This window comes from Ischnura elegans (genome assembly GCF_921293095.1).
Source record: "Ischnura elegans chromosome 13 unlocalized genomic scaffold, ioIscEleg1.1 SUPER_13_unloc_2, whole genome shotgun sequence".
Lineage (NCBI taxonomy): Eukaryota > Metazoa > Arthropoda > Insecta > Odonata > Coenagrionidae > Ischnura > Ischnura elegans.
The window spans coordinates 531,128-547,084 of record NW_025791658.1 but is presented as its reverse complement, the minus strand read 5'-3'; the positions used below and the strand labels follow the sequence as shown (position 1 = coordinate 547,084).

Sequence of the window (15,957 nt, the reverse complement as noted above, 5' to 3'; positions counted from 1 at the left end):
ATGGTATCATTCCGGAAGCAAATGTCTACGGCTGTTGCCGTAATTTGAAAGTCAATATAATTTTGCCCAATTTTTATGATGTTTAAAAAACCAGTTGACTTACTCAGGGTTGTTGTTATATTCTCCGAGTACGCTGTGAGAAAGAAAAATGACTTGTCTTCGCTTGTCTGAGCTTCACTCGTCCTCGTTCTGTACATATATATAGGATAAATCACGGGAGATAGACGCCGTAATCATGGAATCGTCTTCGGAAATCTATGAAAAATTGCGATTTTTATTCACATGGTATTGTTTTTCAATGTAGCGCTCATTTTCTTGATTTTAAATGTGAAAAGAGTTCAGGAAGGCGATCCTATGAGAACTACCGATAGTAATTGTAATTATGACGACTTTTTCACTGATTGCAATAACCCCGACTGCTACTATTTACTTTCCTCGTTAGTACGTTTTCCTGGTTAGTACGTTCATTTTTCGTGGTCCCTTCAGAAACGTACTAACCAAGTTCCACTGTATATAGATTTTTATACTTTTCCTTTAAGGGTTTATAATAAATATGTATATTTATAAAATAATTTTATGTTTCTCTACTATTCCATAAACAAAAAATATTTTCTGGCTATGGCCTTGCCACTCCATGTGACGTCACAGGGACCTAGATTCTACACAAGAGGATAGAAGTTATGCATCGTCTGAGATTACCAATGCATGCACGAGGCACATAGCTCAGGGAAACATGTCTTAATTATCACCTATTAAAATTATTATGGTCGGAAAGTTTCCTTCATTTGATAGGGTGGTGATGAGGTTAATAGGGGGGGGGAGGGGTGAGGGGGACCAAATAATAATTATTCACCAAACTGGCAATATACATTGAATGGTTTCGTCACAAAAATCACTATAATACAAATTACATAAATACAATAATGCAAATTATGTACATAGATTCATTTAAATAGTCGCTAATGTCATAATAGGCTTTACCTGCTAAAAAAATTGCGTAATTTAACTTTGAATAGGGAAGGGGGACAGCTTTTCAATTCAGATGGAAGTTTATTAAAAATAATGGATGGAGTGTGATGAGGTCCCTTGAGAGCTAGAGAGAGATGGTGACTTTTGAGGTGAACGTCACATTTTGAGCGAGTGTGGTAGTCATGCCATTCATGATTCCTTGGAAAATGCTCAGGATGCATTTAAACATTGCATGGTACAATTCAAGATAAAAATGGAAGGAAGTGTTAATATTTTTAGGTCCAAAAAGATCGGTTTACCAGGAGTCCTCTTAGGCACTTGAACCATAGCTTTCAATGCTTGCTTTTGTAGAGAAAATAATGTTTTTGCATGGTGTGAAATTCCCCAGAACTTAATACCATAAGATATATGAGCATGAACATTAGCATTTAGATAAGTTTGAGGGTAGAAAGAGATAGAAATGGGGCCAGCCTTCTAAGCATAAAAATACCAGTGCTAACTCGATAATAATAATAATATTTATTAACTTCATTGGGATAATACATCCATGAGTTTCGTCAAGTTAATACAGCATAAAATGCTAACATATAACAAAATACGATACAGACGAGCTATACAAACACGCAGCTATCAGTGGGATTGAGGTCCTAGGTTAATACACAACACCGGTTAAAAACTCATTTAGATTGTAGTAGCTCTTTTCAATTAACATATTTTTCAGTTTGGCTTTGAATTGGATTGATGAGGAAATGGAACGGATGGTGATAGGAATCTTATTGTACACAGTGGCAATGGAGTGGTATGGACCTTTTAAACTGACTCTGTAGGAGTGCACTGATGATTGAAATTAATAGTTGTGTTGTTGACACAATGTGAGGTAGACTTAGTATTACTCTTAATAACTTCCCAAGTTGCTTTGGAACGATTTTTCGAAGTAGAAATGTAATTTTCATTGATTACCCTTTTGTGCTCAACCACCTTGAGTTTAAATCTTTTTAGAGCCATATTATATGATTCCATATGGTCTGGATCAGTTGATTTTCAGTGGTAATAAGTATCCCGTATTTAAGAAGAGATTAAACTTTTCATTTGCACCAGAAGCTGTATAAATATCCGTCCAAGATTCATCAGATATTAGTTGCAAGAAAGTGTCTCTGGAAGCAATGTTGAAGATTCTTTTGCTTACAAGTTTAGGCTTATTTTTTAGAACAATAAACAGAAAATTGACCAAGCAATTTAATGCCATATGATCAGAAAACCCAATATTAAAAGTTGTAGTTGACAAGCACGAGGGCAGTAGAGTAGTTGCAAGAACATCAATTAGGGTGGCAGATTGAGTAGTAACTCTAGTAGGATCATTATTCAGCACAGAAAGCCCAAAGCTTTGAAATAGATTTGTCAAGTCACATTTATCATGGGAGACACTTAATAGATCAACATTGACATCGCCATATAATAAGATACCCTGTGTATTGAGAGTAGATGCCAATGTAAGAGCATCATTAAGGGCTTCAAAAAATTCAAATTCACAGCTACTAGGTGATCGATACACACCAAGGATAACATATTTGTAGTTACCAATTTTCAGAATGGCACCACAGCATTCAAACGGTTTATCAGTACTATGAATTTGATTCAGACTGGTAACACTTAAGTTAGGTCTTGCATATATAGAAACACCACCACCTTTACACTGAGTGTGACATTAGTCCATTTCGATTAATTTTCTGAATATTGTGCTCCCATTCCCCCTTTATTTTTTTGTGCTTCTCTTTTGTACGGTAGGTAATGAAATGATATTTTGTAATAGGGTGGTTTCGTATTATTTTTTTATTGCCTAAATCGAAAGATTATTATCCCGGGAGTACGTATTTCACGCTTTTAGATTTTTAAATGACAATATCTATTTTTCGCGAATAAATGAAAAGTGAAAATTTTCAAGCGCACGAAAATGCGACGCGTAAGTAGGAATGATGGGAAAAAGTCCGTGTGACGCATTTCTGGTTCCCCCTCCCGCCTTGTGAGGTGACCTTGGGCGAGGCTCTGAGCGCTGATAGGACGCAGGATGCTAGCGGGTAGCTGAGTACCTTGCTGGCTGGTAGTGCTTGGCTTAAAAAGGTTTATTAATTCCTTACGAAACGAAGAAAACTTTCCGACCTTAGCCAGTTTTAATAGGTGATTATTAAGACATGTTTCCCTGAGCTCTGTAATAATAATAATAATAATAATAATATTTTATTGGTCACAGAAAAGATATGAATATACATATATAGGACCCGTCAGGAAAACATAAAAATCAAATCAAAAATACAAAGTAACTCACAATATATATATATATACATATGTTACATTAGTTGCGAGGCATCCTCAAAGAATTCATCAATTGAATAGTAGCAATGATCTAAAAGATATTTTTTTAATTTTGCTTTGAAAAGGCCAGGTCTGATTTCGTCTTTGATTGATTTAGGTAATTTATTATAAATTTTAATACTCATATTGATAGGCCCTCTACTGAAGAGAGAAATGTATGCCTCATGTATGCCTCAGACGATGTATAACTCCTATCCTCTCATGTAGAAACTAGGTCCCTGTGACGTCACGTGGAGTGGCATCGCATGGGCGCCAATCTGGCCTTTTTCAAATGAGCATAAAATTTGACCCTTGCCATTCGTCTGAACTGGGATTTCAAAAACCAAATAATTAGTATATTATGAATACACTAATGGTGGGTAACGATTCTCAATCAATGCCTTTCGCTTTCTTCGATGAAGGAAACTACCCTGTTTGTACTGAGCGTAGAACCGTATAATAAAATGTGATTATTAAACATGTAGAACACAGCTATCGTTACTCGAATAAAATCATTTCAATCCTTCCAATGCATCATGTTTCATGAAATATGAATTATTCATGTATACTATGAAATTTTTAAAATTGTTAAGCTTTCAAAATAATCATATTGTTCCTCTAAATAGTGCTAAAATTATGCAAATCAGATCACGAGATACACGCGTCATTGCGTGATTTTGGCATCAGAAGTTCATGACGAGATAGACTCTTCATTACAGCACAAGGGGTTAATGTATAATAATAATAATAATAATAATAATAAATTTTTTATTTGTCCAAGGATCTTATGAATACAACATAGATATAAGACACGTCAAAGTAATCAACATAACACTTAAAAATGTAAAAATGGTCAGAGTTCATTTGTCATTTAAAAATTCATTTACACTGTAGTAGCACTTATTAATTAAAAATTTCTTTGAAGAAGATTTAAATTCCCTATTAGAATTAATCAAATTAATACTTTTGGGAAGGAAATTAAATATTTTTGATCCCATTGCAATGGGACTTTTTGCTGTTATACGTTTTTTATGGAGGGTAACATGGATGTGGCGATGAGACCTAGTTAGGTGCTCATGTACATCATTATTAATTGGTAAATCATTAATATTCTCTTTTATCAGTAAACATAGTTGGTATATATATATACAAGGCACTGTTAACAAATTCAGTTCTTTGAATAAGGGTTTACAAGAATAAGTATAAGGCTTACTCATTATACATCTTATAATCTCTTTTTGCATCTTGAAAATTGTATCTAATAGCGTTACAGTTGATCCCCAGAATACAATACCATAAGTCACTCTACTTATAAAGTTGCAATGGTAAACTGACATCATCGCCTTGTGAGGTAAGGATGCTTTTAGGAACCTCACACTATACAGTACTCGGGACAATTTCGAACACAAGTCTTTTACGTGGAAGGACCAGTTCCCAGTATTTTCAATTTGTAGCCCTAAGAATTTACAAGTTTTAGTTAGACTCAGTGTATGGTTGTTCAGTGTCAATGTTCCAGAATCTTTGGAATGATTCGGGTTAAACAGCATAGACTGATTCTATAATTCTAAGCACTAAAAAATCATCCAAAATTCTAGATTTTCCTGGTCACCGTACACACTGCAACATTGGCGTAGTAATTCAAAATTAAATTAGTAGGGGCATGATTGTAGGGGCATGAGTAACTCAGAAAAAAAACAACAGATTTTTTCAGCATTGTTTAATTTTTTTAAATCTTTATTTAAATATAATCTATACAAGACGATTTTTCAAAAGAAATGAGGTACAAAAATATACGAAAAAGAGTATATTTACAAGTAAGTTTGGTTGAAATAAATAGGCTGTACAATATATAATCACTTTCTCCCCATCACTATGGAGAAATAACACATTTCATCACCCACTCTTTGATACTTATAGTTCAACTATCACACTCATTCATTTATTCATTTTCTCTCTCATTTATTGTTCAACAGAGCACCATCTCTGCAAATGTTACATAAAATTCACCGAGGACACAATTTACCGTATTTGTCTGAAAATAGTCCCTCCTTTTAATCCAAAAATGCCCATGGAAAAAGTAAGGACTACAATCTACACAAGGCTTCCTTTCCATTTTTTTAATATTTTCCCAAATCAGAAGCCTCACAACTCGGAGGGGGACCACTTTTGGAGAAATATACTATGTGCAATATCACCAACATTTTCCTTCCGAGAAAATTTGGAATGATAGACTTTTCATGTGTGTTCTAAATTATATACACTCATGTAACAACGCTGTTCCTGTAAGGAAAATAACAGAATCCATTTTTCAGTTCGTAAGACAACAATTTAACTGTTAGCAACACCATAATTTTCAGAGTATAACACCACACTTTTACTAAAACACTGGCAGTAATAGCTTTGATGGGAAGGTACAAATACAGCCAACTCTAGATAATCCAGCTGCGGTTTATTCATGTTTCGGATTATCCTTCCACGAGTTCACACAGTGACAGTGTAGTTCCTGATGTCTCGCTGTGGATTTGCAGCATTGTTCTCTCTTTCAAATCTCTTTTCAGAATCCGTAATCTCACAGCCACGGACGCAAGGTTTTCTGAAACCAGGTATTATGTGGAGCAGTCGGAATAAGGGTACAATCACGTTATAACAGCAAAAAATATTGGGGTTGGGAAGAATAAGCTATCTACAATAACGGACTATGTGCGTGAATGATAGTACATTTTCTTTGATTTACGTAAATTGTAAAAATTACATGAAATTAAAGTGAAAGTTAACATTATCCGTGCTTTTCGATTATTAGTGCCGTTATTATCCCCATCAGTAGCCCGGATAGTTGGGAGTGTATTTTTTTTTGTTGATTAATTAATTTATAAATGCGTTCAGGCTTGATATTTGAGATCCCTACATTGCCCTGCCTTGATCTCACAATAATTGATCTCACAATTTAATTACCCTGATATAAAATTTTTAAGGCTGAAATTACATGTGAATAGCTTTCAGTACGCATGTGCTTTAAGAACCTTCTGGCAAGATCGACAACATGTCCACGTAATCCCAAACCGGACTTGAAGGTAATGCTGATTTTTGCGGGCATCTTTTACTGACATGATCAAAAATTTAATCACATGTGGTTTACCATAGAATTTCCCTGACTGGAGTACATACTCATTGAAATATACTCCTCTGGAAGAGCTATAACTGACACAGCATGTAAAAAATTACTTGATTGGATTTATCGAGACTTATTTCAGAGCTGTGTCCAATGGAGAGTAGTCTAAGCCTTCAAGAAGTCTCCTAGAACTAGCAGTAGTGTCCAGACAATATATTTTTTTACGACTGGATATATTAACGCAGATAATACATCAAACAGACATTCATACAACAGATAACCGTGGCTCTATTTACCTACAAGACAAGTGTACGCAACTAACAGAATGGGGACATTTTAGAATCATTTTTTACATTAAATATAGGAATAGGACTATTTACAACCGTCAACAGGTTTTGTAACAAGCATTAAGCAAATCTTTTTACAACAACCAACAAATCCTATAAATATGCATCTTTTTACAGCAAATTTTTGATTTTTAAACAATCAAATGGATGATTTAAAAATCAAAAAGTTTCTAGAAAGTGAAATTCACCAGTATATACATAATTGTCATTATTTACATGTGAAAATTTTATATCCTAAAGTAATGGCAATTGTTGCAGAACGCAAATTACAAAGTGAGATAGGTTGCATAAAGAATTGAACGTCTGGGAAGAAAAACAATTATGTTCCAAAAAATAGTTAGGATAGGCATTTTGTAGTTTGAATCATAGCGCTATCATTTAAGTAAAGAACAGTAACGTTCCCGATCTATTTGTTGTTTAAATAATTCTTTAAAGTTTGCAATCGATGGAAGAAAAATAGCATTCCAGGCATGCTCATCTATATATTAAAAAATGTTTCCTAACACCGTAACATAGTCATTTTCCCTTTTGCATACTAAATAAAAGAGTTACGCCTCAAAAAGTAATTAAAGAAGCTGTTATTTATTCATATTTTTGGTAAAAACTGTTTTGAGTGGGAGAAATATAATATTCCACGACACATCATAGTAAATAGACATAGACAAAACAAAAACGTTGTGTTTATTCCCATTCTAAGACAGTATTTACTGTCCAATTATTTGCATATTTTAAAGGGCAGGTTTTTTTTCTGTAAACCTTCAAATTTCTTAGTTAAAAAGTTTTTTCTTTAAATTTCACGAAAAATGAGATTTTAGAATAATACCGTTCTTCTCAAACGTTCAATTAAAGAGTAATAAATGTAGACACCATGATTGGTTCTCTGCGGACGCTCGGTCATTTGAAAATGGTACGAGTGAGATTTGTTCGTAAATGTTATTGTTTTGACACTGGACTACTTTCTGCAGGGAATATTTCGGGGCTGATGTTGGAATGCCACTGATATTCATGGGATGGTTTCCTTCATCTGGTACATCTGTGATAATTGGTTTAGGAGCTATATATGGCCTGACAGGTTGCGCATTGCTGAAGATTTAGAGATTCACACTGACACTAAATTGCTTGCAAAGAAAATGTGGAACAGGTACGTGACATCTTACACATAGTTCGCACTCTAAAAACAGTTGAGGACCTCAAATCCAGAAAGCTTGGGACCAAAGGGCTTCTAGATTTCTGGCCATCAGCGCGTAGAAAAATGGTATAGGTACTTTTTTTTTGAGAATTTTAATGCAATATATGTCAAATAACGACTGTAGCTTCCGCAGCATAAACTATACGTGTTTATATAATGGATGAGAACGAGCAATAAACACATCTTTTTCTTCAAGCTCAATTCGTTGATAGCATTTGCTAGTAGACGTTGCGATATCTATCGATACCTTCCTTAGTCAGATAGTAAATCTGGGCAAATGCTTCTATATATTGTTAATTAATTAATATATACATGTGCTCAGGCTCTTGTATTTGATATTTGAGATCCTTCCATGTCCCTGCCTAGGTTCTTAGCGTATGTCCATAGTATTTAGCATATGTCCATATGCTAAATTCCCACTCATCCCAGAACAAGGCTCAGAGAGTGGCGCCACGAGGTGGCAAGTCAAAACACTACGCAGAGGAATTTAAAGCAATCTGGATTTCGGGTTTTCCGGGTTTCTGGATTTTGGATTTGAGGTCCTCAACTATATACCAAGCTGCTTTGGGAAACAGATACAGAACAGGTTTGGGATATCTTCTAGGGTTTTACAGGGTTACCACTCCATCTAAATTATAAAATTCACGGTTTTAAGGTTTTCACGGTTGAGTGGGAAGCCCGGTTTTAAGATTGAGACACCTTGGTTAACACTCAAAGAAACTCGAATCGACACTAGACTACTTGGGGAACAAACATGGAACACTTCCCACAGCTGGAAGATAGGGATGGAAGTGGTTGATTCTTGACTAGGCTAGAATTAATACAGTGAAATGTCTTTGTAACGAAATCCTACTGACCTCCGAAATACGTCCATTAAACTGGAGGCTCGTTATAACGAGACACTTCGTTATACTTAATATTTCGTTATACTGGCATCGTTATTAACAGGATACTTGTGGAATAAAAATTGCAGAGGTTCTCAACATGCGCTTCCCGAGTTTAAAGTTAAACAAACATTGCTCAAAATAAAAAAAAACATGAAATAACTCTTAAATTGCTTATGGAATAAATACGAAACAGGTTGGGTACATCGTCCAGTGTTGAAAAATTAAGGAGGCCACAGTTCACTCCCAACTGATCAAATATTGTCACTTTAATGTTTATTTTATGTATGGCCATCATTTTCTAGACACATTCCAACATTTAAAACATCCAGGACCACAATTATCTCAGACTTCACACCCTTAAATAGCATCTCTATGGAGATAGAGTTACTTCAACCACAGTATTTTTTGAACTAACATATTTTTCATCTTGGTTATTTGATTTACTCTCATTGGTAACCACTGTCTCTTGTTCTTCGTCATCCGACAAATTTATGAGAATTGGTTTACGTTTCTTCGATCTTTTCGGTTTTGCAGAGCTTAAAGATGGAGACGAACATGATTCGTCACCTTCGGGACTTGGATTTTCAGTAGATTGTTTCCAGAGCGGATGAGCATGTTCTCTCCTAAATGGATTAAAGTCGACACTTAAATGCTCCGGTGACATTGGAGGAAACAGAAGTCTTTCCGTGTTTAAAAACTGAGATGGACACAATTCATCACTTACAAGGCTTGTTATGCCAGACTGCTGGTAGATCAAACGTGTAGGAGGTTCTGAACAGCTTACAGCATTTAGAGTTTGAGATGAGTCAACTTCAATTCCAACGAGATTTGAATCACCAATGGATTGCTGCTGGAATGAATACAGACTCGGTTGTTCACTACTTTCAGCCTTTACAGGCGGAGTCAGACACGGTTCATTCCCAACTCGACCCAAAACAACACTAGATTGCTCCCGCGACGAATTTAAATCAGGTTCCAGATACCTTCCCGTATTTAAAGAATTAGACAAATTATCTTCATTCCCAACTACACTAACCTGCTTGTGTAATGAATGCGGGACAGAATTTAGACTTTTTCCAGTGTTTAAAAACTGAGACAAACTTTGTTCATTACCGACAACGCTCGAATTGATGCTAGATTGCTTGTGTAATGAATGTGGAACAGGATTTAGACTTTTTCCAGTGTTTAAAAACTGAGACAAACTTTGTTCATTACCAACAATGCTCGAATTGATGCTAGATTGCTTGTGTAATGAATATGGAACAGGTTCCATACATTTTCCAGTGTGCAAAGATTGAGATAGACAAAGTTCATCAGCAACAGGACTTGATTTGGCACCACACAGCTTTTCCATCAAATGCAGAGGAGATTCTAAACATTGAAATGGACGCGGTTCATCGCTAACAATACTCGAAACAACATGAGATTGCTTCTGAGACGACTTTGGAGGACGTTTGGGACGACTTTTAGAATTCAAAGATTCAGACTTTTTGTCTTCCTTCTGAATGAGAGTTGCATTTTCACTCGGGTGTTTCTTGAGTGACTGAGAAACACTGCAAGTTTCACTGGAAATTTCTTTTTCTTTATGTGGTGGGACGGCTGTGGTTTTCATATCTGCATCGTTATTCGAAGGGCAAGAGGTATCGGGAACTGATTCCTCAGTCTGCTTTCGTCTAGGGTCATAATGATGCCTGTGCAGTTCCATTTCATACAGAAACACCATGCCCTTTTCGGTCAAATCATCAATTTGCCTTTCTGGGCACATAACCTTAAGCTTCTCTTTTTCCGATTCCGTTAGCTCCATCTCCCATTCTTTATCGCTGTCATCCACCTCTTCTGAATCGCTCTGCTCAAAATCCAGGGCCTCTTTGTCCAGAGCCTCACTCGTATCTTTGACAGATTTTTCTTTTCTCCGAAAATTATATCGCCTCCCACTTCTGCTCAACACGTTTTCATCGTCGGACGACAACCCAGACTCCTCATCTGAAGTCGATACGCTTAGATCGTCAAGGCTGCCCAAGCTATCATCAAGGCTCTTCCTCTGCTGTGCGAAACTAGGGTTTGCCTTCACCGGAGTTCTTTTGCCGTCAGGTTGAGGAGAGATCACACGTTCGGAGCGCATCTTTTTGGCTTTTTGTTCTGGTACCTTACCCGGAGAAACATTTTTTTTTCGGCCGGACCTGACGGCTGGAGTGGAACCAGGGGTACGGCTAGAATTTGTTCTTTGACTCTTCTTTTCGTTGACCTTTTTCTTTGGATTCGTGCCACCGGATAGACGAACAGTTTTCTTCACCTTTGACCCAACAGTTTTACCAGTCTGGTTAGCATTACTAGATTCCAACGATGGAGACCATAATACTTCCTCAGTTTGCATTGCACTCGTACCGTGGTCACCGGTAAGTTCCGCATCACTTGTATATGAAGGTGGCGATGCCTTGGGCCTGACGTACAGTTCACGAGTAAAATCAAAACCTACTGATGAGAGATTAATTTTGTCAACACTTTGAGAGGCATTTCTCTCATTACTCTGCACTGTATTCACCCCAACCACACTTTCAGATTCAAGCTGGGAACTATTTGAATCCACCGATGAGTAAATATTTGTATTGAAAGTTCGCGTGACCTCCGCAATCCTGATACAAGAGTCAACACTTTTCAAATCAAACGGAGACGTACTCACTGCCGCAACAGGTTTGGATGCCGTTGCGTCAGCGTCTTGTGCAGAATTGACTTGCACGAGAGGGTTTTCATCTGTGAAAAGCACACCCTCGCTCCCGCCAGCAAGCACAGAGCACGAAGGGGATGCATACAAACTTTGGGGAGTGTTCGTGGTCACATTCTGCAGAGCCTTCGATAGTAAACTCTGGTCTGTGCTTTTCGAAGGATTTTGGATACTTTTCCTGGATGATTTCCTGATAGCTTTTTCTGAAAGACTGCTGTCGCTACCCTGAGAGAGACATTCCAGGTCTTCCTCTAGGTTTGTGTAGGGTGGCTGCCAAGTACCCAGGGAGGAAGCTAGTACCCGACCGCAAATTGCCATGGAACATCGATCGGCGGGCCTCGTGACGGACACCCGATACTTGGATGTGTTCTTCGTTCCAATCAGAGCGGAAACGTTCACCCGTTTACGTGGTGGGCCTGAATCACTGTTTGGGTTCGAGTAGAGCACAATATTCTCCCTTCTAGATCCTTTTTTCGACCCTTCTTTCCATAATAAACCATCGCTCGAGCCTACAGACCCAGCAATACACAATCCTGGGGATTTGGATACACTCACGTCATTAGTGGACACTGCCGCGTCCTCATCTTGCGCTGAAATCTCCTCATCAGCACCCGGGATATCTTCGTTGAAACCAGTGTCTTCGTGAGTGGAGTCATCATCTTCTGATTCATATTGCGGAGATAACTTAGGCTCAGATGTAAGTCTTTCATTAACAGATAACAGGGCACCATCACTCCTATCGACACCGATTTCACCTCCCAACAATACCCCTTCGCCCGTGTTTTGGACTTCTTCTTTAACTAATGTCTCTCCATTAGTTGTCTCTCCTCTTTGTAAAGCATTCTCCAAAGGATTAGGTTTCGACGCAAGTATCTCATCAACAGATTGGGCGCCTTCACCCCTATCAACATTGATTTGACCTCTCAACGATGCCCATTCTTTGACAAATGCCTCTGCATTGGTAGACACTGTTTCTTGTGAAGTATTCTCCACGTGAAGGGGGGCGGCATTGTTGCGTTGATCCAAAGTTGAAATATCGGCTCCAATATTGGGTCGAAACGTTTCATTAGTCGAGTGAAAACTTTCAACAATAAAACCACCAGGTTCGGTACGCGAAGTGACCTGCACACTGGGAGTTGGAACGCTTCTTAAGCTTTCCTCCATGCTCGGATAACCTGCACCAACCGGCCGATTTATGTTGTTTGCAATTCCAGCCCGACAGTATTCTGACCTGAAACCAGTGGCATCAATTTCTGAAGGGACTTCTTCAATTGCAGCAGAAACATCTTCACATTCAGCTACGTTCTTCATTTCTTCCTTCACTGCAACTCCTGGAAGGGCATGGCCTTCACGGGAAAGATCCCTTGCGTCATAATGGGTTGCGATTTCATCTCTGCTTCCCGACTCCAGTCCTTCATTACCAAACTGAATATTATCTTTTCTGGCTTCACTGATTCGTGACTGTTCACTTGAAGCTTGAAACGATTCCTGCTCGTAAGAATCCTGGACTTCTTCCTTGACAAAAACCTTTCCAATTCCTCCTCGATCGAGCAGAGAACTGTCTGAATTACGTTGCGAAGAAACATTGGGTACGACTCCCAATATCCCTCTCTCATCATTGATGGACTGAAATGTTTTTACTGGGTTTACACCACCGGCTACAGTTTGCGATTGGATCGTCTCTGTTACACTTTCGATTTCTGCTTTAACCACGACTTCGGTACAGTTTGCGTCCATGGATAATGAATCGGTACGGTTTAATTTTGAGGTGACAGTTTCCTGAGCAGTTTCGGTGATAGCGCCCACAACGTCAACAATTTCGGTACATTCAGACAGTTTTTCAGCTTCAACCTCTTCCTTCACCACTACTCTGGCATGACTTAGGCCTAAAGATGAAGAATTGTTGGCATCGATTTGAGGAACAGAATTGCTTCTGACATCTGACGCAAGTCTTTCGTCAGGAACACGAGAACTCTTTCTCCTACCGCGTCCCCTTCCACTTTGTAGCGTGAACCCCTCGCTAGCTTCAGCACCTTGCACAGTCATGTTCCCCAAACACCCTCCATCCTTGGAGGTAGATGCACTCTCGTCCACATTTTGCGCCGTGACTTGAGCCGCCCTGGCCCTCATGACTTCCGACATCAGTCTCGCCCTCACGTTACGAGATGCCTTATCCCAATCGTATTCAGGATGAACCCCAGGCAGAGTGATGATTGGATCGACATATATGCGCGTATCGGCGTTCAAGATTGAGATTTCTCCTGGATCATCCGTCCGTTCCGATCCACCTCCTTCCCCAAACGGTCCGGTGTTCAAGCCGTGAATGGGCTCAAAAGCGGGGGTTGGTCTTGCGTGACAAACCTTCCCCAGATGGAGGTTCTCGTCCACGCCCGTTTGCGTGTGCTTATCCCTGTAGGAAGTTGGGGAAATCCTCATCCACATCAGCTGTTTCCGCTCAATCCCCACGGGTGGCGGATCGTTTTCGGCACGAGATCCCGGGCCGTAAGATTCCGTCTGTGTCCAAACGTGCCGACACAAACACGCCACCTTCTTCTTCTTTGGGTCACTCTCCTCCGCAAGTTCCCTCGTCCGACTTCGCTTGCCGTCATCAGGCAAGACGTGAACCGAGTTCAACGAAGAACGCTGCCCACTCTTGACGGGATTCGCCGCGATATCTGTGGAAACGGAGGATTGTGCAACAGTATTATCAACAGCAGACATTAACGAGATGTCCCCAGGTGGATTGTCAACCGTAACAGATGGGGCAACACTAGGCAAAGGAGATTGGGTGCGAATGAAGCTAGGGGACAAATGCTGCCTGCTCTCATCGACATTAGTGACAATATCTGTCACTGCAGACGATTTCGTGACAGCATTCCCCAAGGCAGACATGAAGGTAAGGCTCCCCAGTGGATTTTTCACCAATAAAGATGGTGAGACGCTTAGCACTGCAGACTGGGTATGAACAGAGTTTGATGACGAAGTCTGCCCACTTTTACCAAGGTTCGCAGCAACATCTGTACTATTAGATGATTGTAAAAAGGTAGAAAGGAATGTAAGATTCCCCGGTGGGTTGTTAACCATCACAGATGGAGAGACACTTGGTACTGCGGGTGGTTGGGGGCTGTTTGTTTCCGGGGTAGCACTGTTCCTGCCAATCACCGAGTTCACTGGGACACTGAGGGTCGGTACTACATTCGGCATAGTAGAGGGTGCCATATTACCTAACATACATGGGTTGATCATTAAAGGAACTATCAAGCCGTTAGGCAGGGCTATATATGCTTGCGACGATGAAATATTAAGTCCTTTCGGATCAATGGACTGAGCATTGATTCCCACACTACTCTGTCCCGGATAAACATTTGTATTACCCACAATGCCAGCTAAGTTGGCATCACCCGCATCAATCTTTGCAGAACCACTGTCAACTGTAAGTTGTCCGGGATTGACCACAAATTTAGTAACGACACCCGTTGACATTTTATTCCCAGAAGCATCACTGTTACTGACTGTAACTTGTCCAGGATTAACCTGTAGGTTACCAAAAACACCCGTAATGTTGGCATTCCCTGAGTCGACCACTGTAGGACCAGAGTTACCAACCGTAGCTGGTACAGAATTAACCCCAGCCTTACTCGAGACACCCGCATTGTTGGTATTCTTTGCATCAGTCACCGAGAGGCCACTGTTACCAACCGTAACTTGTCCTGGATTCACCACTACATTGCCCAAAACACCCGCAATGTTAGCACTCCTAACATTAACTGACGAAGAATCACTATTGCTGTTGGTAACTTGTCCAGTTTTCACACCTATATCACTCCCGACAGTGGGGACATTAGCGGTTCCAGCAGTTGGCGAACTAACTGCAGGTGAAGATTTCACAAAGCTCTCACCTGGATTGGATTCCTTACCGGTCTGACCGCTGAGGGAGGTACCAGCGATAGGCATGGCTTTCCCAATTGGTAACAGAATACCGGGTCCCAATGTTTTCGCAAAATCTTGAAGCCTTCCCAATACATTACCGCTCGCAGCAGTCGTTCCACCAGAAATCTCACCCCCAACCGTAGCACCACTTTTGATTTCCGAAGCATTCCCATACGATGCTGCACCATCTGTGCCCGGAGTCCTCACATCGTTAGGTTCAGGAGAAGTGGTGAGGTCGATCATTGTTCGGTCAAGAACTTTTCCTTTGCAGTGTGAGTTCCCGTGAATGCAGTTTTCTGTACAGCAGGGGGCGCTGCTGGAGGATCCATGAGCTCGATCTGGGAGTAAATGGTAGCGGGGTTCCTCACTGGAGAGGTTGATAGGTACAGGCAAGCTAGATGGCTTCTGTGCCTTGAAAGAAAATTGAACAGAAATAAATGATTACAACTCACTTC

The 15,957-nt window shown here is 39.6% G+C and overlaps 1 protein-coding gene across 2 annotated transcripts in view; it reads right to left on the bottom strand.

Moving 5' to 3' along the window:
• Positions 1–5,028: 5,028 nt before the first annotated feature.
• Positions 5,029–15,957, bottom strand: part of LOC124172654 — a 43,423-nt gene continuing 32,494 nt past the window's right edge. Inside the window, exons 7-8 of one of the 2 annotated variants that reach the window (XR_006868236.1) lie at positions 8,718–15,913; positions 5,029–7,978 (exon numbers count right to left, since the gene is read on the bottom strand). Coding sequence is in view for 1 of the 2 variants with exons in the window: in XM_046552104.1 (XP_046408060.1) it covers positions 9,221–15,913 (6,693 nt within the window). In the remaining variant the exon portion in view is untranslated. Of the gene's footprint in view, positions 15,914–15,957 lie in introns of both variants that reach the window. The other variant, XM_046552104.1, reaches the window with a different exon arrangement.